This window comes from Pipistrellus hanaki, assembly GCF_964339955.1.
Source record: "Pipistrellus hanaki genome assembly, chromosome: X".
NCBI lineage: Eukaryota > Metazoa > Chordata > Mammalia > Chiroptera > Vespertilionidae > Pipistrellus > Pipistrellus hanaki.
In genome coordinates, this window is record NC_140524.1 from 9,426,785 (window position 1) to 9,447,919 (window position 21,135).

Here is a 21,135-nt window from a genome sequence, read left to right on the forward strand (position 1 = left end):
TGCGCTCCCCTGGTGACCTGGTCTCCCCTAACTGCCCTCCTCTGCTGGCCTGGTCACCCCTTACTGCCCTCCCTCCTGGCCTGATTGCCCCCAACTGCCCTCCCCTGCAGGCCTGGTTCCCCTCAACTGTCCACTGCAGGCCTGGTCCCCCTTCTCCCCCCAACTGCCTTCCCTTGCTGGCCTGGTCTCGCCCAATTGCCCTCCTCTGCCAGCCTGGTCCCCCCCCCCCCCAATTGCCCTCCTCTGCTGGGCTGGTCACCCCTAACTGCTCACAACTGCCCTCCCCTGCAGGCCTGGTCCCCCCCAAATGCCTTCCCCTGCAGGCTTGGTCTCCCCCAACTGCCTTCACCTGCAGGCCTGGGTCACCCCCCACCCCCGCAACCGCCCTTCCTTACTGGCCTGGTCTCCCCAAATTGCCCTCCTCTGCTGGCCTGGTCACCCTAACTGCCCACAACTGCTTCCCCTGCTGGCCATCTTGTGTCCCCATGGGGGCAGCCATCTTTGACCACATGGAGGTGGCCATCTTGTGTCTTGGAGTGACAGTCAATTTGCATGTTGCTCTTTTATTAGATAAGATTTCTAAAGAGCTGTGTCTGTTCTTATTGCCTAGAATACCCAAAAATTCATTATTTCCATTTTCATGAACTTAAACTAAGAAAGATCTGAGCAAATCATTCCAGTACTGATATTACCAAAAACATTTTGTACCAATATTCTTACCATAGTAAAGTTTGGAGAAAAGTAGCACTGTTAATATTGCAATATGTTTACAAACCTCAAATTCTAAAGCATGGAAATTTAAAATTATGGAAGAAAAACTGACTCAAGGAACTTTGGTACCCTGCAGATTTAACTTCTCAATTGTTTGCTTATCTGCCATCCTTCCAAAGAAGTTTTATTTTTTTTTCTACAAACATCAGAAGTTCTTGGGACATGAAAGTTATATGTACAAGTAAATAAACTTTACAAGTATGTGAAAAGACCCATGTTAACTTGAGAAAGAATGACATGAAAAAGGGTGTCTGTCATGCCAGTTTTAACTTGTTTTAATAACACGAAATACAAGTACAAAACATTGTACAAGTAAGTATACTTTTTACTACTTGGAGATGGAATACATTTGTGTTTTTACCAGAATCTGTATCACCCACTACTACTCCTATGCGGTTTTAACATGAATAAAACAAACAAAACAAAAAAAACACATAAGTCTTTTCAACCGTTGTTTTTAATCTTAATATCTTTGTTCAGCTGCTTTTGGAGAATTAAGAAATACAAAATCACCTTGGCCAAGAGTTTTGAGTGGGTAATTTTGTTATTTCATGTTGGCTGAAATCTCCCTTATGTTGGCATTGCAAAGACACTGTGCGCTGACAGAGGACAGGAAAGAGTGTTGTCTTAATAGCCCTCTTAAAAGTTCAGAAGGCAAAGGACCGTTTCCTGTAAAGTACAGAATATTGTAATAAATAACAGCAACAGAGGACCATAAAGCCCCGCATGTGCTGAAGAGCAAGTCTGCAAATATTTAAGTGAGAGTAACATCATATAATAAAGAAAGAGCAAACTGTGCGTAAGTGTCCTGAATTCAGCCTCCACAGCATACATCGGTTTTCAGCCATTTCAATTAAGACTTTTCTTATAATAAACAAAAAAACGATGAAAGTAGCATTTACTGTGTTGTAAATGCAAATAAAAAATAAAAAATACTGCTAATTCCATAAAATATTTGGAACTAATTTTGTTTTCATAAATAAATAAAATGGTGTTGGTGTTTATCTCTTTGTAAAGTTTTAATTATCATTCTTACTGTTTAAAAAAAAAAAACATTCAAACTAATGTCAACCTTTAAGAATAAACCTTGGAATATTTAAAAGAACTTGTTTGCAAAAATGAGACCACATTTTTCATTGCCAGAATTATGCTTTGTTCTTGGCAGAATCATCTTTGTTTCTTCTTTTTACGTCCCAATTATAAACCCTGGCCATATCTGCAAGAATTGTTAAAGAAAATGCAAGTGCAATTCTAAAGATAACATTTGCAGTGACTAGGTATGCACACAAATCATACACACAAAATGCTGGCGACAAGTAAGTGTTGTGAGCCATCTTGCTATAATATCATTTGCTACGAAAATACTGGAACTAAATTCCACCGAAATGAAGTCAAGGTGTCAAATCAGCAATTGTTTAGCATCTATAATCAATTGTGGTATGACATTTAACATATATGTGCTTGACGCTGTCAACAGTTTTAAAGACAGCCCCTTATCCTAATAGGTAACATTTAAATTAATACAATTATTAATAATTTTACCTTTGCCCTTCCCTTTAACAGGCCAGTCACTCAATTTATTAAGCACCAAAAAAAAAAAAAAATTATTAAGCATCTACATCTTTTCCTTTCCACAAGCAGCACCTGTGTAGGCCCTCACATATCAAATACTTCTTCCATGGATAGTGACTTTGGCATTGTATCCACAGTCATCATCATAATCCAGGTCATCTAGATTTGCTCCTATGCCACCTTCTGGGAATTATACAGGGATTTTTTCTCTAGATGAAGTCTTTACATTCAAGTTACACACCATCCCTGCTGTGGGCCTCAAATAGGCCCGCCTTCCCTCACCCAAGCACTCAATGCCTGTCAGGAGCTATACATACTATGGAGAAGAGAGAGAAAGCACAGCTTCCATACTTGAAGAACTCGGAGTCTGACATGAAAAACAAATGAAGAACTATGTGCAAAGTGCTAAGTAAGCCCAGAGGAACAACAAAACACCCTGAGAGGGTCAGAAAATTCCAGAAATGTTCTGACACTTGTGCTGAAATATGAAGGATAAAAAGTAAGCCAGGGCCAAAACCGGTTTGGCTCAATGAATCGAGCGTCGGCCTGCAGACTGAAAGGTCCCAGGTTCGATTCCGGTCAAGGGCATGTACCTTGGTTGCGGGCACATCCCCACTAGGGGGTGTGCAAGAGGCTGCTGATCGATGATTCTCTCTCATTGATGTTTCTAACTCTCTATCCCTCTCTCTTCCTCTCTTTAAAAAAAAATCAATAAAATATATTAAAAAAAAGAAAAAAGTAAGCCAGGTACGGCCGCCCAGTGTGGCTCAGCGGTTGAGCGGCGACCCATGAACCAGGAGGTCCCAGTTCAATTAACAGGCAGGGTGCATGCCCATGGGTTGTGGGCTCCATCCCCAGTGTGGAAATGTGCAGGAGGCAGCCAATCACATTATTCTCTGTCATCAAGGATGTTTCTATCTCTCTCTCCCTCTCTCTTCCTTTCTGAAATCAATAAAAACATTTTTTTAAAGTGACCCAGATAACAGGAGGAAATCATTCTAGGCAGGAGGAACAAAGTGAGGAAAAGCTAAGGGCGTAGCACTCTGGGAGAGGGGCAGAGAATGGCTGATTGAGACGATCCAGAAGCTGGGTCGCCCTGGGGGAGGGCCAGGGCAGAGGGTCAGTGGCAGGGCACTGGGGTCTAAGGCTGACTGGTCTAAGAATAAGGACATTCTTCTCGTTGAAGCAATGTAAGTAGGAACACCGAAGACATCTTTGCCTTTGCCCTTCCCTCCCTGTCTCTTGTTGAGAAAGGATACTGACTTCAGTGGTAGTAAACTGATCTCGAAGAAAGTCAAGGTCCTCCTCCAGAGAATCCAGGTTCTTCGTGGCAGTGGTCAGATTCTTTTCCAACAATGCCTGAGCTTCATCAATATCATATTCAAGCATTACATTAGCCTGGGAGGAAGAGGGGAAGTCATGAGGATTACTGAACATTTACACAGAGCAGGGGTTGGGCGAAATCCAGCTGGCTGCCTTTTGTCTGAAGTTTTACTAGAACCCAGCTATTCTCCACGAACTGCTGCTTTCAGGCCACAGTGTCAGAGCTGAGTAGTTGTGACAGTGACCAAGAGGTCTGCAAAACCAAAAACATTTACTCTCTGACCCTTTATAAGTGTATTGAGCCCTGGCCAGTTTGCTCAGTGGTTAGAGCACCAGTCCTCGGACCAAAGGGTCTTGGGTTCAATTCCCAGTCAAGGGCACATACATGGTTGCAAGTTTGACCTTGGCCCAATGAGGATCAGGGTGCGTGCGGGAGGCGGCCATTCAATGTGTCTCTCACGTTGATGTTTCTCTCTCCCACAACTCTCGCTCTGTCTCTCCCCCTCCTCCCTCCCTTCCACCCTCTCTAAAAATCAATGGGAAAAAAAAATATCCTCAGGTGAGGAATAAAAAAAAAGTTTATTGACCCCTGGGTTAGAAAATATATTTACATACATTATATCATTTACTCCTGGTAAGACAAGTTATTTTCATCTTTACAGTTAAGAAAACAGGTTGAAAGGTTAGGTTGCTTGTGTTTGCATAGCTAGTTAAGTAAATGGGAGAATTAGGATAAAAACCAATATGTTTTAGATACCAAATCCTACCTTTCCATCATGACACTAAATAGTGTTACATTTGAATCCATTTAAATAGCTGTTTCTGAGGTTAAGAATCAATAATCTAAGTTTTCCAATACTTCTATGTTTGATTCAATAAGAAAAATAGCTAGCTTTTACTGTCCCCCTTCTACCTCCAACAGATAGATGTCAGGGGTGCAGGCAAGGTGACTTTTCTGGGATTCTCAAGAGCTGGTGTTGCCCTACCCGGTGTGGCTCAGTGGATAGAGCGCTGGCCTGCGAACTGAATGGTCCCAGGTTCGATTCCGGCCAAGGGCATGTACCTTGGTTGTGGGCACATCCCCAGTAGGGAATGTGCAGGAGGCAGCTGATTGGTGGTTCTCTCTCATCAATGTTTCTAACTCTCTCTCCCTCTCCCTTCCTCTCTTAAAAAAAAAAATCAATAAAATATATATATATTTTTTTAAAAAGAGATGGCATTACTGCCAACACTTGGGGTGCAGGCACCATGGAGAGGGAAACCATACCTTTCCCAGCCCCCAACTCCTCCTATCACCTGACTTACCACCAAGCATTTCCTGAGCAACTTTCCTCATCGGATAAAAGGAATTTAACCCGGAACAGCTCGCTCCTCGCCTGCCCCTGCCCCACGGCTGCCTCTCAGACATGGCTGGAAACTTTTGGGGGAACTTGAGGGTCTGCTGAATCAAGTGATGAAGGCTTAGATCTGGATGTGTTGAGTTAGTATAGCGCTGGGATGTTGATCTGTGAGTGCCTTGTGCGGGGCCTGGATGAGGTTGGTTGACCTATTTGGAAATGTCTTTTGTGTGAAGTGTATCATTGGGCATGTGGAGGTATTATTGATATGAGAAAATGCTAAGTAACTGATTTACTATCTGAAAAGGGATTTACTATCGGGGAAAGGGAGGGAGGAAGAGACTGAACATAAACTGTGCACCTATGGATGAGGACAATGGGGGAGGGGGAGGGGGCGGAGGGTGGGGTGGGAACCTGGTGGAGGGGGGAAGAAATGAGGAACCTTTGTAATAATAAGAACAATAAAGATTGATTTAAAAAAATAAAAAAATAAAAAAATAAAAGGAATTTAAAAATCACTCTCAGGATCACCGTAAGCATCCAATGAGACAACATGGAAGTGTTTGGCAAAAAGCAGGTGCTGCAAAAATACCGACTGAATAACGCAACCCATGATCATTAGAAAACTGCATGAAAATTCACATAATATATTTAAAAACACTTCATTCGTGCCAAAAGACACCAATCGTTCTGCAGGAAGTACCCTGTGCCAAGACTTTCTCCTCGGCTGAGCCACTCCTCAAACGCTGCCTTATCAGCCTCTGCACTTGACCGTCTACTAGGCGTCTGGAGACTGCCATGCCCCAAACACAACTCCGAGCCCCCCCCGCAGACCGTTAGTGCTTTGCCGCAATATGAGTTTCCTGCTCGTTGTCTTTTGACTTATGATTTCTGACCTCTGTGGCCTATAAAAACCATTCCTGTTTCAGGGTTACAGAATAAGTCATCTCGGAGTTGGCCTAAACTTTGCTGGTGTCGGCACGTCGAGTAAGTATGCGATCCATGTGGAACTCATCCTGTGTGAGGTGTCAGGTGGGCTCCAGCGGTAATCCTTACCAGAGTCCCCTGCTGTCATGGCTAATGCATGGATTCCTCTCCTCCTCAGCTGCTGATGGAATGTGGGTGGAGGGGAAGAGAAAGCAAGGAGTATGACCCCCAGGATTCGAGCTACTGGGTGAATAGCTGTTCCGCTCGCAGAAGTAAAACTCAACAAGTGTGGGAATGATTGTATAGAATTACCGTATTTTTCGGACCATAAGACGCACTTTCCCCCCCCCAGAAGTGGGGGGGAAAAGTCCCTGCATCTTATGGTCCAAATATAGCCTACACATATACTGTAAAAAAAAAGTTTTTTTACTTGCCCGGCTCTGTGTGGTCTCCGTGTGCTTGTCCGGCTCTAAAATGGTTCTAAATGCTGCTGTTTACTTTACAGGGTTGATTACATGTGTTTATGACTGTGATGTTGGGTTTTAATGCACATAAAATATTTTAGGACACTATTTGTTTCAGAATCTTTTTTTCTTCATTTCCCTTCTCTAAAAACTGGTGCGTCTTATGGTCCGGTGCGTCTTATGGTCCGAAAAATACGGTAAGTGTACAAACTCTGAAAATGTTACGATCAACAAAAACCAGGGGGAGGAACTAAGGGACAGAGAGGTGAGTTTCTTGTGTACTAAACTGTCCACCTCTCGTAGGTCTCTCTCAGGGGTGATTCCACAAAACAGCGGCAAGGGGAAGTCCTCAGTGGGGAAGGCTGGCAGCATTACACTTGACTTTCTATCTTTATATGGGAACTTGCCTGAGCTAAAAAGACCTATGGATGGCTAGCTGGGCCAGTGGTCACCAACCGGTGGTCCACGAGGTCCGAAAGGTTGGCGACCACTGAGCTAGACAGTCAGGAATGGCTTGATTAGGGGACTGAGAAGAATAATAAAGGAAACATCAAAGCAAGGCCTATGAAATCATCTAAAATGGAAGTGTATGGTTTAAAAATTGAACTCCAGCCTCAAGGTTGTTTTAATAATAATCTCCCCCCACACACACTAAGTTTAGAGTGATCTCTCTAGAACTTACGAAATCCTATTGAGAAGGAACATTTATCTGAGGTCCAGCAGTTCCTTCTATTGCTCCGCCTTCAGTCACATAGAAGAGATAAAGCAGTAGCTGAAGGGAAGTAGGGCTTGGTCAGCTGTGTGTGTTTGGGACTTTTTTTGTAACAATCTTCATCACACTCCTGGTTTCGGTCCATTTCTAATAGGGACCACCCGAATCCCACCCCTTCCTTCAACGGCCAAAAAGGAGATAAGCATTTCCGTAGCTCAAACAATACCGTGTGCTGGGAAAACAATGTCAGCCAATGAAGCTGTGGCTGTTATATTTACTTACCCCCAGCCACAGACACACTTTATCGGTAGGAGGAACCGAAGCTTTGCAGTACAGGTTATCTGCCAGTAAGAATCTGGTCTCCATTGAATTGGTTGATTCCTTAAAAAAAAACAAACAGTACTATAAGCAGGCGAGTTTAATATCAAGGTCATAAAGGAGAGAGCTCACAGATGAATCTAAGCCATTTAAAACAGTACCATTATGTGCCCGGCCGGTGTGGCTCAGTGGTTGAGCATCAACCTATGAACCAGTAGGTTACGGTTCGATTCCTGGTCAGGGCACATGCCCGGGTTGCAGGCTTGCTCCCTAGCAGGGGGCATGCAGGAGGCAGCCAATCAGTGATTCTCTCAAACCATATTGCACAGAGATGATTCAGAGGTTCCACATTCTATCTCTCCCTCTCCCTTCCTCTCTGAAATTAATAAAAATATTTTAAAAATAAAAATAAAAATGAATTAAAAATTCATTTTTATTAAAAAGTAGCATTTTTAATAAAAATTAATTTTAATAAAAATTAGCACCATCGTGCAAGCTAAGTATAGTGGTGAAAGAAGTAAATGCTTAGAGCCAGATGGCTGGACATGGACTCTGGTTCAACTGCCTACTACCTGTGTAAATTCGGCATATCACCTCACCTCTGTGTCTCAGGTTCCTCATGTGTAAAATATGGATAATAGTCCCCACACATATGAAGGATATCACAAGCAGAGCGTGCGTGCGAACACACACACACACACACACACACCAGTGCCAGGTACAGAGTAGGTACACGAGGGTTAGCTATTATTCTTAATCAGTGCTTTATGCCCAACCAACCAGTTCCGAAATCTTACCAAGTTCACCGACATCAAGTAATGTACTGGAAATGCAGTTATTCTACCAGTCAAGTAATAAATCATATATAACCTTTTAATACAACATCCCTCTGAAATTTAATTTTTACAGATTTCTTTTATTTAATGAGTACTGGATTAAGACTCTGACTAGCTATGTGGCACTGGGTAAGAACTTCTCTGTAGCTGTATGCTCAGCTGTGAAACGAGAATCTGGAACATACATTTTAAGATTCTTTCCAGCTCTAGAAGTCTTGGACTCCCTCCTTATTCTCGGGGAGAATGGTAACAACAACAAAAAACCTTCGATGCTGCTACTGCAAAATAAGACGTCTTCTTTTTGTATCTACAATAATTTCCAGTTGCATTTAAATCTGGCAACTACTAAACAGAAATAAAATAATCCAAGCATGGGCCCTAGAATTAAACCTGGTTGAGGGGAGGAAGCACACTGTCCACACATCAGTACATGTGGTCGAGAAGGCTGACTGGGGTCCCAGCGCAGATCAAGTACCAGTGAGCAGAGTCAAGAAAGACGCATCTCTGAAGTATCCTGGTCCCCTCACATTTATAAACAAAAACGCACTTACTTTTTTCTTCTGCATGTATTTCAGAATTTCTAAAGTCTGCTTAATTTCAGGAATCTGGCCCTTTAGCCTGTGAATAAGAAAAAAGGTTAACCTAGAGCTTTGTAGCAAGAATAAACACCAGGACACAGTCTTACAAGCTTTGCCTGCCCTATTGATATGTTCTTGAGGACTATTTACAAATATAAAATATTTAAGATATTTCACAAGGTTTATCAGAATGTTTAAGATATAAATATTTATTAACATATTTAGATACGATAACAGTATTTCTAGAATACCTATGGTACCCAAAGCCCCGTTCTATCAGACATCACATCATGATTAAACATTTCAAGAGCAAACCATATTCCACAGAGATGATTCAGAGGTTCCACATTTGATCAAAACTGCATTTTAAATGGATTAATTTTTAAAATAATGTGCATTCAAATATTATATTCTGAATTTGAAACCACTGTAAACCAGCAACTCGCCAGCTGCTCCTGGCGAGTACTCGGTGCACAGACAAATGCATCACAGTCAGCCAAATGCCAGCCAAGGACCCTGGCAGCGCTTCAGGGCATACACTTGTCACACTGTGAGAAATGTACAACATCACCTGACTGTGCACACACCACATTATGACTCTTTTAAGCTTTGGGTAATTTTTTCTTGATAAATGCTTTAAGTTGATAAATACTTTTTTAAGTTATAAATGGGTCATTTGTTTACAGACAGAAATTTTTTAAAATGATGATAGGCATGATGAATTTGATCCCATACAACAGGTTAAGTCACATCAATAGCCACCAGCAATACTACTAGCCTAGAACTACAGCCACACACAAAAATGCATCGAGACACAGGCTTTATACGCTTCACGGAAAGTATGTCAAAATAACTCACAGACCTAAATGTTAGCGTTAGGTGTATTCATTTGTAAAATAGCTAACACACACACACAACATAAGTATGTTCAGGTCAAGTTTTTTGCCATGTAGATTATTTCTATGATATATTTTTGTATGTACAAATTGTATGTAATACAGAAATTAGGAAGCACATTAATGAAGCAAGCAGCTGCAGCCCCAGCCAACTTAGGAACCGGAATGCCGAGGCCACTGGGCATGTCCAAGCACTACATCTGGAACTGTGTGTTCACAGTCACTTATCCTCTTTCCAATCGCTCCGTCACATACATGTTTCTTAGCCCAATAAAAACAATCGCCTGCACTTTAGGGGGTTTACTTTTTAACCGCATTTAGTTTCCTAGGACTTGTTCATTCATTTTCACTGCTGTATGATACCCAATTATGAATACAAAACAACTTATCTAATCTCCTGGAAGTAGACAATTGGGTCAGTTCTTGGCCTTTGTTATTATTTGAACAGTGGAGGTCTCTAGTCCCGGGAGTAGGTAGGGAAGTGAAGTAGCTTAGAAAGGAAGTGGACCAAGTCTCCAATGGGGGAGTAGGCTGAGAAAGAACGTTCTCCTTCTAAATTGCCCTGGGTGGATCACTATACCCCCCCATAACTGTTACAGGGTAGAAAAACAGTAGAACTGGCCAGGGACAGGAGGAGCTGGGAAGATGAGTACCAGTATGTACCGGCCTCAGCAGTCTCTACTCCCTACTCCCACACCCAGGGTGATGTCAGTGAAGAAAGCCAAGGAAAATAGAATTCCTGTAAGCCACGTTACTTGGTTAGGGAGGGAGCATGTCTCCGGCCACGCCCTATATCTTAAGCCAGCAGTATTCTTCTTACCCCTCCAAACCAGGATGGACTTACGTGACTCCCGCCCCCACATACGTTACTGGCAAAAGTAACTAATATCCCTGAGAGAATATGAGCTGACAGGGAAAAGAAATGGTAATCTGATCAACTCAACTGTAATTAAATAAAGAAAATAAACTCAACAACCTCTATCAGATGAAACAAAATTAAATACTAAAAGATAACATTATACAGTAAGTATTAAAAGTACCTCAAAGAGAAAAGACAGGATATTGGTCATATGAAGAAGAAACAAGCAGATACAATAAGAACCAACCAAAACGACTAGTTATAGAAAATCTAATAATGGTGGAAATAAAGGACTCACAGATATCCGCCTAATTGCCAAAAGACAAATGAAATACAAAGTCAGCAGAAGAGAAGAGATGATAAAAAGAAATGAAAGGCAGAATTGGAATGTCAACGTCCACATTAACAGGCATTCCCAAGAGAGAAGGAAAAAATTTAACAGATGATAGAAAAAAAAAAAAGACTTTTAAATGACAATCACAAAATTTCCAGTTAAAGAAAAATAAAAGGCATGTGATTCACGTATAAAAGAGATCGCCATAAGAGACTTATGAAGCACTATAGAAATTTTACATAGCTGAAGGTAAAGTTAAAGATAAATAACAGACTACAAGGAAAGATCTGCACCGTATGTAAAGAAAAAGGTTAGTATTCAAGCTACATAGAGCCATCTGCTGCAAAAACACATAGCTGACATCACCGAGGTGAGGGGAATTCCAGAAAAAAAATAAAAGGGCCTGGCCGGTGTGGCTCAGTGGTTGAATATTGTCAACCTATGAACCAGGTCACAGTTCGATTCCCAGTCAGGCCACATGCCCAGGTTCTGTGGGCTTGATCCCCAGTGGGTGCGTGCAGCAGGCAGCCAATCAATGACTCCCTCTCACCACTGATGTTTCTATCAATTTCTCTCCCTCTTCCTTCCTCCTTCTGAAATCAAGAAAAACATATTTTTAAAAATAAAATGAAAGGGAAAAACTAGAAAAGGCTTTGAGTTGAGCAGTGAGAAGACAGGCGAAAAGTAGGCATCATAAGGCAGGTGCCAATACCAGCTACAGACCTGAGCGGGGCCCCTGACTTACTTAAGAACTTGGAATAGCACTCAAGTGGTTCAAGGCTGGTATAGAGTCACAAGTCCAGGCAAAAGCAACATCCTCTAGAGTCTATGGATAAAGGCAAGCCGCAGAGCTATACATACAGCAGTTACAGGAAGCTGACATACACAGTTGACCCCTGAATAGACTTTTGAACTGTGTAGGTCCACTTATACATGGATTTTTAAAATAAATACTGAATATATACTTTCTCTTCCTTATGATTTTAACATTTTCTTTTCTCTAGCTTACTTTATTGTACAAATACAGTATACACTGAGTGGCCAGATTATTATGATCTCTGTCCACTCAGTGTATAACCTATATAATAAAAGGCTAATATTCTAATTGTCCCCTGGACCAGGAGTTCAACCAGCAGGCAGGCCTGCCAACCGCCCATGTCCCCTCCCCCTGGCCAGGCTGGCCGGACCCCACCCATGCACTGGGCCTCTAATACACACATAGACATACACACACACACACACACACACACACACACACACACACACACACATTGAGTGGCCAGATTATTATGCGTTCAGAGATCATAATACTCCGGCCACTCAGTGTATAATACATATAACATACAAAACACAAAACATATGCTAATACACTATGTATAGGTAATGCTTCCAGTCAACAGTAAGCTATTAATAGTCAATAAGCAGATTTCTGACTGCAGGGAGGGAGAGGGTCGACACCCCTAACCCCTGCATTGCTCAAGGGTCAAATGCAGTTAGTTAAGAAGTTAAGAAAGCTATCCACACATAGACAAATTATAATGAAGATGACCCTGAAAGTATCTAAAAACAATATTTTGTTTGCATAAAAAGACAGGCTGAATATAATAACAATAAACCATATGTTGTTTACATAGAAAACCCTTAACTATAAATCATAAAAAGGTTGAAAATAAAGGGATTGGGAAAGATACACCAAGTCATATTAGCCAGAAAAAAGCTGGGGTAGCTGTAAGTATCTAACAAAACAGATTTTAACACAATCAGCATAATTTTAACTATGCTTAAATGAAATTTATATAGGCTTAAATTCACCAAGATGACATAATTCTCAGATTGCATGCACCTAATAAAATAGGGTAGAAAGTTTTTTTTTTTAAAGAATAGAAATATTTCAGGTTAAGATGGTAACAGAGCAGCGCTCCCGCCTCTAACCGCTCACAGAGCCAGAGATCGCCATAAGAGAATTATGAAGCACTAGAGAAATTTTACATAGCTGAAGGTAAAGTTTTGTGGGAAGGCAGCAGAGAGCTTCCGGAGTGACAGGAACTACAGGGCTAAGACTCCTGCAAGGGAAGAGATTGAGAGGTAAACTGATTTCGTGCAGCCCCTTTTCCCAAGCAGTACATGAGGGGGTGCTTCTTGTTATAGAAGTACGCCAGCTTATTAATAAATAAAAAAGAATGAACTGAATTAGAACATCATCTTCTTGCAATTCATAATAAATGGACCTAGTCATTTGAGTATCATAAAAAGGGTCAACTAAATACTATGTCTCTTAATGGAAGAACAATAAATAAACTTATGAAGCAATGTTGAAAAAAAAAACCCACCTTAATACGATCAAGACAGTAGATCCAACTACCAATTTATAGTAAGTGGAAAAGACAAAGAAACATGTTTGAAAATCCCACAATTGCTTTGAAATTTAGCACAACACACTTCTGAATAACTGGGTTATAGATCTAAATGTGAGTGAGAAATCAATAAAGCTTTAAGAATAAAGCATTAAGAGAATATCTTCACGGACTTGGAAGAGACCAATATTTCTTAAACAGGATATAAAAAGCACTAACCACTAAGGAAGAAGATTGCTAAACAGAACTTTAATAAAAGGTATTTAGATCAGAGCTGGAACTTGAAAAGAAAAAACACGTCAACTTTTGAAAAGTTTAAGTCAAATACGATTAACTTTTTTGAAAACTTGGAGATTTCTATGCTTACCTCCTTTTCTTTTGAGCAAGGTTGAGTTCCATAAACTTATACTTCTGATACTGTTCATCCAACTTCTTCAGCACTGTGTCCGCAGTCTCGTTCCCCGGCTGTTTCATGTAGGAATCCACATCTTCCTTTAATATAAAAAATAATACATTTCCAATTTTAAGCCCAGCCAGCACAGCTGTGGGTGAGCACAGATCTATGAGCCAGGAGGTCACAGTTTGATTCCCTGTCAGGGCACATGCCTGGGTTGCAGGCTCCATCCCCTGTAGGGAGGAGGCAGCTGATCAATGATTCTCATCATTGATGTTTCTATGTCTCCCTCTCTCTTCCTCTCTGAAATCAATAAAAATACATTTTTTTAAATTTAGAATTTGCATGCCTAATCTGATTTTTTACTTCTTAGCTCTATTTTTAAAACATAAAAGAAGCCCTAGCTGATTTGGCTCAGTGGATAGAGCGTCGGCCTGCGGACTGGAGGGTCCCAGGTTCGATTCCGGCCAAGGGCACATGCCTGGGTTGTAGGCTTTATCCCCAGTAGGGGGCGTGCAGGAGGCAGCCAATCAATGATTCTCTCTCATCATTGATGTTTCTCTCTTTTCCTCTCCCTTCCTCTCTGAAATCAATAAAGATATATATTTTTAAAAAGCATAAAAGGAAAAAAATGCTTGTGTTTTTCTCCCAAGGCTTATTTTTTTGTTAATCCTCACCCAAGGATATTTTTTCCATTGATTTTTATTTCGAGAGAAAGAGAAACATTGATGTGAGAGACACATCCATTGGCTGCCTCCTGCACATGGCCTGCATGGGGGCCGGTGATCAAACCTGGGACCTTTCAGTCCGGGGCCAAGGCTCTAACCACTGGGAAACCAGCTCGGGCATCCCAAGGCTTGTTTTTAACTGAAGCGGTCATTTTAAAAAGTTAGACCATTTCAGAAAGTGCACACACATCTTGTTTTTGTTTTATTTTGTTGTTGTTAATCCTCACCTGAAGATACTTTTCTATTAATTTTTCAGAGAGATTGAAAGGGAGGAAGGGAGGGAAGAAGAGAGAGAAGAGAAACATGGATATGAAAGATACATCCATTGGTTGCCACTGGCATGTGCCCGATGGATCTGGGGACTGAGGACTGGGGATCGAGCCTGCAACTCAGGTACATACCCTTGACCAGGAATCAAACCCTTGGCCCTTTAGTCCACAGGCCCATGCTCTAACTGCTGAACCATACTGGCCAGGGCAGTGTACATACACTTTGTAGCTAATTTACTCTTCCTCCACTTCCTCTTTTCATTTTTATTTATGCATAAGGAAAGAATGATGACCTTGTCGCCTTTATGCATCCCCCGAGATCTTAGTAGTAAATATAAAAATTAGCAACAAACACATTGCCAGTCATGTGCCCTAGCCACAAAATGATTCAACAGATTTGAATGCCAAGATTATTGACTTTATTACTTAAATTTTTAACTCAAAAGTTCTACCTTAGAAAAAAAATGCTAAATATGGGCATTAGGTTCCCAAGGCAAGCCACAATACCTCTGTAAGAATCAAGTGTCTGAAATAAAATAAACCCAAAAGGTAATCAGAACAATCTTTTGTGCAGGAATAAGTAAGCCCAACAGAACCAGTAAGACTAAACAGCATTTTATTTATTTTTTTTAAATATATTTTATTGATTTTTCACAGAGAGGAAGAGAGAGGGATAGAGAGTCAGAAACAGTGATGAGAGAGAATCATCAATCAGCTGCCTCTTGCACACCCCCCACTGGGGATGTGCCCACAACCAAGGTACATGCCCTTGACCGGAATCGAACCTGGGACCTTTCAGTCCGCAGGCATCGGCTCTATCCACTGAGCCAAACCGTCTTCGGCCCAAACAGCATTTTAAAAATGTACCCTGCATGCTGATCCTTCATTGTAAGTAAGTTAAATCCAATAATCTATGGTCTCTGGCATCTCTACATCATTATTCTTTTTTTTTCCAATAAATATCTTTATTGATTCAGAGAGGAAGAGAGGAGAGAGATAGAAACATTAATGATGACAGAGAATCATTATCGACTGCCTCCTGCACTGGGGATGGAGCCTGCAACCCAGACATGTGCCCCTAGCCGGAATCGAACCCGGGACCCTTCAGTCCCCAGACCAATGCTCTACCCACTGAGCCAAGTTGGCCAGGGCTCTACATCATTATTCTTATCCGTGCTTTTAACCACAGGGGAATATTTTAGCCAAAACAAAGCAAGAAGAAAAAGGAAGAGGAACACAGCAATGGAGTGAACTATGAAACTATCACACTAATGATGCAGTAGAAGAAATCAAAAAGGTGAGGCTGAGGCGATGATTGAGTTGTGCATGTAAAATGGCAGTATCATCTTCCTAGAAGAGTCACTGCAGGAAAAAGAAATAAGTCAGTTTCTAGGACATGGGACGTTTCTTAGGAGCTTAGAGTCTAGCAAGGAGAATTAGCCATACCAACATAAGATTTGGCTAAAAGATGGCATGTGCCCAGCCAGTATGGCTCAGTGGTTCCATTCCTGGTCAGGGCACATGCCCAGGTTGTGCGCTCGATCCCCAGTAGGGGGTGTGCAGGAGACAGCCAATCAGTGATTCTCATCACTGATGTTTCTAATCTCTCTCCCTCTCCCCTTCCTCTCTCAAATCAATACACACACACACACACACACACACACACACACACAAATAACATATTTGTCTTATATGATTTCCAAAAGATCACTATCAGATACAACACTTATTATATCCAGGAGTAAACAGCAATTGGGAACAAGAGGCAGGATTCAAACTCTGGTCTATTTAGAAGCCAATGTTCCCCCTATAATAAATGCCATGCTACTCCCATTAGTTCAGGAAAGTAAAAATAATTACATAAAATTTGGATGGCTTATTACTGTATTTTTCGGACCATAAGACGCACCGGACCATAAGACACACCAGTTTTTAGAGAAGGGAAATGAAGAAAAAAAGATTCTGAAACAAATAGTGTCCTAAAATATTTTATGTGCATTAAAACCCAACATCACAGTCATAAACACATATAATCAACCCTGTAAACAGCAGCATTTAGAACCATTTTAGAGCCGGGCAAGCACACAGAGACCACAAAGAGCCGGGCAAGTAAAAAAACTTTTTTTTTACAGTATATGTGTAGGCTATATTTGGACCAAAAGACGCAGGGACTTCCCCCCCCCCCCCCCCCCCCCGCTTCTGGGGGGGAAAAGTGCGTCTTATGGTCCGAAAAATACGGTATATCATGTTGGTAGAAATTTTAACTCAAAAAAACAATTTTAACGAAACCGGTTTGGCTCAGTGGATAGAGCGTCGGTCTGCGGACTGAAAGGTCCCGGGTTCGATTCCGGTCAAGGGCATGTACCTTGGTTGCGGGCACATCCCCAGTAGGGGGTGTGCAGGAGGCAGCTGATCGATGATTCTCTCTCATCGATGTTTCTAACTCTCTATCCTTCTCTCTTCCTCTCTGTAAAAAGTCAATAAAATATTTTTTTTTTAAAAAGCCCTCAGATAGTTTACCCTCCTGAAATAGATTTGTAAAGTCAACTATAACTGAGCACCTTAATGTCGTATGTAAGGCACTATGGAAATGCAATGTGACCTTTAGTTATGAGTTTATACTGTGTGTCAGGCACTGTGCTAGGACCAGGAGAAAATGCCAGGGAGCAAGATAAATACCCGCCTTGTCTCCCAGGGGGATAAGTAGACGCAGGGGTCTTCAAACTGCGGCCCGCGGGCCACATGCGGCCCGCAGAGGAGTCTGATCCGGCCCGCCAGGTTTTTTGGGCAGTGAGCGCAGCCGAGGTGTTACAGTAGGGATTAGTAGTTCATATAGTCCGGCCCTCCAGCTCTCTGAGGGACCGTGATCTGGCCCCCACTTTAAAAAGTTTGAGGACCCCTGAAGTAGAGGCTCTGGAGGCCCACAGGTTGCCCAAGTTCAAATCCTGTGTGGCTTGGGGCACGTTACTCAAGGATTCTGTGCCTCAGTTTCATCATCTACAAAATGGGCATGATCACAGCACCAGCTTCTCCAGAGTTATGTAAAAGCATTAGGAAAATGCCTGCCACTCCACACAGGTTACCTCTAGTTACCGATAGCTGGGAGATAGGTGTAATGAAATAAATGGCACGTCTCAGGGAGAGAAAAAGCAAAATAATTGAAGAGAATAACTACAAAATTGAATCAGCAAACACAAATATGCAACATACAGTGTATATAAAAGTAACTCAAATAAAAGAAACTGGTCTTTCGGAGATGTAAGAAATGATTACCAAAAAGATAAGAGACAAGGCAATAAAAGATACAATCCAAAAGGTCGAGAAAATTCCATTAAGACTTTATTTATACCTAGTGGAGGGGGGAAGAAATGAGGAGCCTTTGTAATAATATGAACAATAAAGATTGATTTAAAAAAAAAAAGACTTTATTTATAGTAGCTTAACCAGAACTGAGTGGGAAAAGACATAACACTGGCCTGGACGGCCAGTCAGGTTTTCTCTCATTATTCCAACAGTTTTAAATACTATTTCTAGAACAACCCGATGGAAGAAAAAGATTGAACCATCTACTTTTTCCCTCTTTGTTTGGACTTTGTTTGGACTAGCTGGATTGCTCAGTGGGTAGAGCATCCGCCTGGGGACTGAAAGGTCCTGGGTTCGATTCTGAACCCAGCATCTACTTTTTCCTCCTTGTTTTGTGAAGCCACCAAATTGCATCCCGTGGCCTCCTCTCTCACCTCCACACATTTGATTACTAAGTTGTTAGGATGATGTGCCCCGGACCAAATACGATTATAACGGGGCTTCCTTTGGAGGCCTGACAGCCCGCTGCCTACCGGATAGAGCCTGGCTTCCTTAGCATAGCACACAAGGACCTCGCATTCTCGCCCCGGCCTAATCTCCAAGGAGACGGGGCACTGCATCCCTTCAACAGACGGGGTGTCCTTCCCTATTTTCACACTTCAGACCAGAAGTCCTGCCTGCTCACTGCATCCCAGGTCACCATTTATCTGCCCGGCTCTCCCGCATCCAGGCTGAGACTCAAGCCTCCCTCTGCCTTCCTTTTCCAGGCAGCGGAGGATGAAACCTGGGACTCATGGGGGGGTGGGGGGGGGCATTAAGGGACCGCCCCGCTCCCAAATCTTCCCGCCCCAGGCCCCCATCTCCCCTCAGCCCTTCCGGGACTGCGTTTCCCCCGGCGGATCCCAGCCCGGCTTAGTCTACACGGGGCGGAGGGCAGGAGGGGATGCGGCGCGCTGTCCCAGATCCCTTAGCGCAGCTCCTTCCCCCCCACCCCAAACCGAAAACCGGAAGGGGCCGCGGCCTAGGACCAACATGTCTCTCACCACAAACACGGCCTCCGGAATCCCCAGGTGGAGCCGCCGCCCGTTCCCGGCAGCGAGTTCCAAGCCACAGGCATCTCTAGCCACCGCCATCTTGGGGAAGCTCGCGCGCGACTAAGAGCTTCTGGAGCCACCGGCCGCCGGGGACCCGTGATTGGCTCGCTAGCAACGCCAAGGCCCGCCCCTCCCTCGCGAGAACGCGCATTGGCGGACAAGCAGGAAGTAGCCGCCCCTGCGCCGAGCGGCCCGACCTCTGCGTGCTGATTGGTTGCGCGCAGGTGAGTGACAGGTGTGGGAGGGCCTCGCGGGGGGAAGCTGGCTGCGTGGGAAGAACCAATGGGGACTCCTGGGAAAAGGAACCTTGGGGATTTGGGCGAGTGGGGCGGGGAGCGGGGCTGGAGGAGCCTGGAAATCAGGGACGAAATCGAACCCCATTCCCACCCCAGAGCCGGCAGACCCCTCCAGAATCCCAGAGCCGGCAGACCCCTCCAGAATGGCCTTCACAGCGGCCTGATCCCCTCTCGGATGCAAGCAAAACTAGGACCTAGGACCTAAGGTGACCAGACGTCCCGCTTTTGGCGGGACAGTCCCGCTTTTTGTCCCGATCTTTCCAAAAATCGGGACTGTCCCGCCAAAAGCGGGACCTCTGATCACCTTAACCTAGGTGCCACCACAGGGCTTCATGGGTGCCTTTCTGGTCCCACCATAGCAGCTAGCTTGCCCACCCTTGAAGGGGACTTAGAATCCATCACACCAATCTTTCCTGAAAGCCAACTTGGATCAGAATCTCACGACCGCAGCTCAAACATTTTCAAAAGTTCATAGTCTAGCCCTAGCTGGGTTGCTCAGTGGGTAGTGCATCCGCCTGTGGACTGAAGGGTCCCAGTTTCGATTCTGGTCAAGGGCACATGCCCCAGTTGCGGGCTGGATCACCAGTGTGGGGCGTGCAGGAGGGCAGCCGGTCAATGATTCCCTCTCATCATTGATGTTTCTATCTCTCCCCTCTCTTTTCCTCTCTGAAATCAATAAAAGTATGGTTTTTTTTTAAAGTTCATAGTCTACATACACAATGTTTGTTCCTGTCTTTGCTTGAACTGGAGTTCCAGCCAGTGAAATGGTGCCTCACCCCCTCCCAAGAAGCCTACCATGAGCCAGGCCCGTTATGAATAAAGGCTAAATGTCAGCTTCCTTACTATGTGGGGACACATAGTGATTAACATTTATATAAAAACTAACTACATGCTAGACACTAAGTAGTGTTATTTCATCCCTATAGCTCAGTATGAGGGACTGCTATATCCCCTAGTTTACAGACAAGTAAAGGGCCTTAAAAGTGAACCATTTGGCCAAGACCGGTTTGGCTCAGTGGGTAGAGCGTCAGCCTGAGGACCCAAGGATCCCAGGTTCGATTCCGATCAAGGGCATGTACCTTAGTTGTAGGCACATACCCCAGTAGGGGGTGTGCAGGAGGCAGCTGGTTGATGTTTCTCTCTCATTGATGTTTCTGACTCTCCCTCTCTCTTCCTCTCTATAAAAAAAATCAATAAAATATAAATTTTTAAAAAATAATAAATAAAAAAAATAAAGTGAACCATTTGTAAGAGAATAGGATATTGTAATAGTCACATACCTGGTAGGAAGGGAGCACAAATGGAAGACACTGTCTAAATTGTATTTTAAAATGACAATAACAATGCCTGGCTGGTGTGGCTCAGTGGTTGAGCTTTGTCCTATGAACCAGGTCGCTGGTTTGATTCCCAGTCAGGGCAGATGCTTGGGTTGCAGACTTGATCCTCAATAGGAGGCATGCAGGAAGCAGATAATCAGTGATGTTACTCATAATTGATGTTTCTAGCACTCTCCCTTCCTCTCTGAAATCAGTACATACACACACACACACACACACACACACACACACACACACAGATACCTTTAAAAGAAGCATAGTGAGAATAGTATGTCAGCTTTTAGGAATGGAGAGAAGGAAGGAGTAATTAAATAGATGTAAAGGGTAAAAGGTAGGAGGTGGGTGCATGGGACAGACGAGGTCAGAGACGGGAAAACAACCTACTGCTGCCAGAACTGTAAGAAATTTCAAGGAGGTGTCTGTGTCAGGTTTG

At 43.1% G+C, this 21,135-nt stretch overlaps 1 protein-coding gene across 1 annotated transcript; it reads right to left on the reverse strand.

Moving 5' to 3' along the window:
- Positions 1–1,019: 1,019 nt before the first annotated feature.
- VBP1 (VHL binding protein 1) lies at positions 1,020–19,158 on the reverse strand. Its single transcript, XM_084871176.1, has 6 exons — positions 19,019–19,158; positions 13,649–13,773; positions 8,812–8,878; positions 7,389–7,487; positions 3,603–3,741; positions 1,020–1,987 (listed from the first exon to the last, which is right to left on the reverse strand). Exons 1-6 carry the CDS (start codon positions 19,106–19,108, stop codon positions 1,917–1,919), a joined length of 591 nt encoding a protein of 196 aa, XP_084727302.1. The 5' UTR covers positions 19,109–19,158; the 3' UTR covers positions 1,020–1,916.
- Between the last annotated feature and the right edge of the window lie 1,977 nt (positions 19,159–21,135).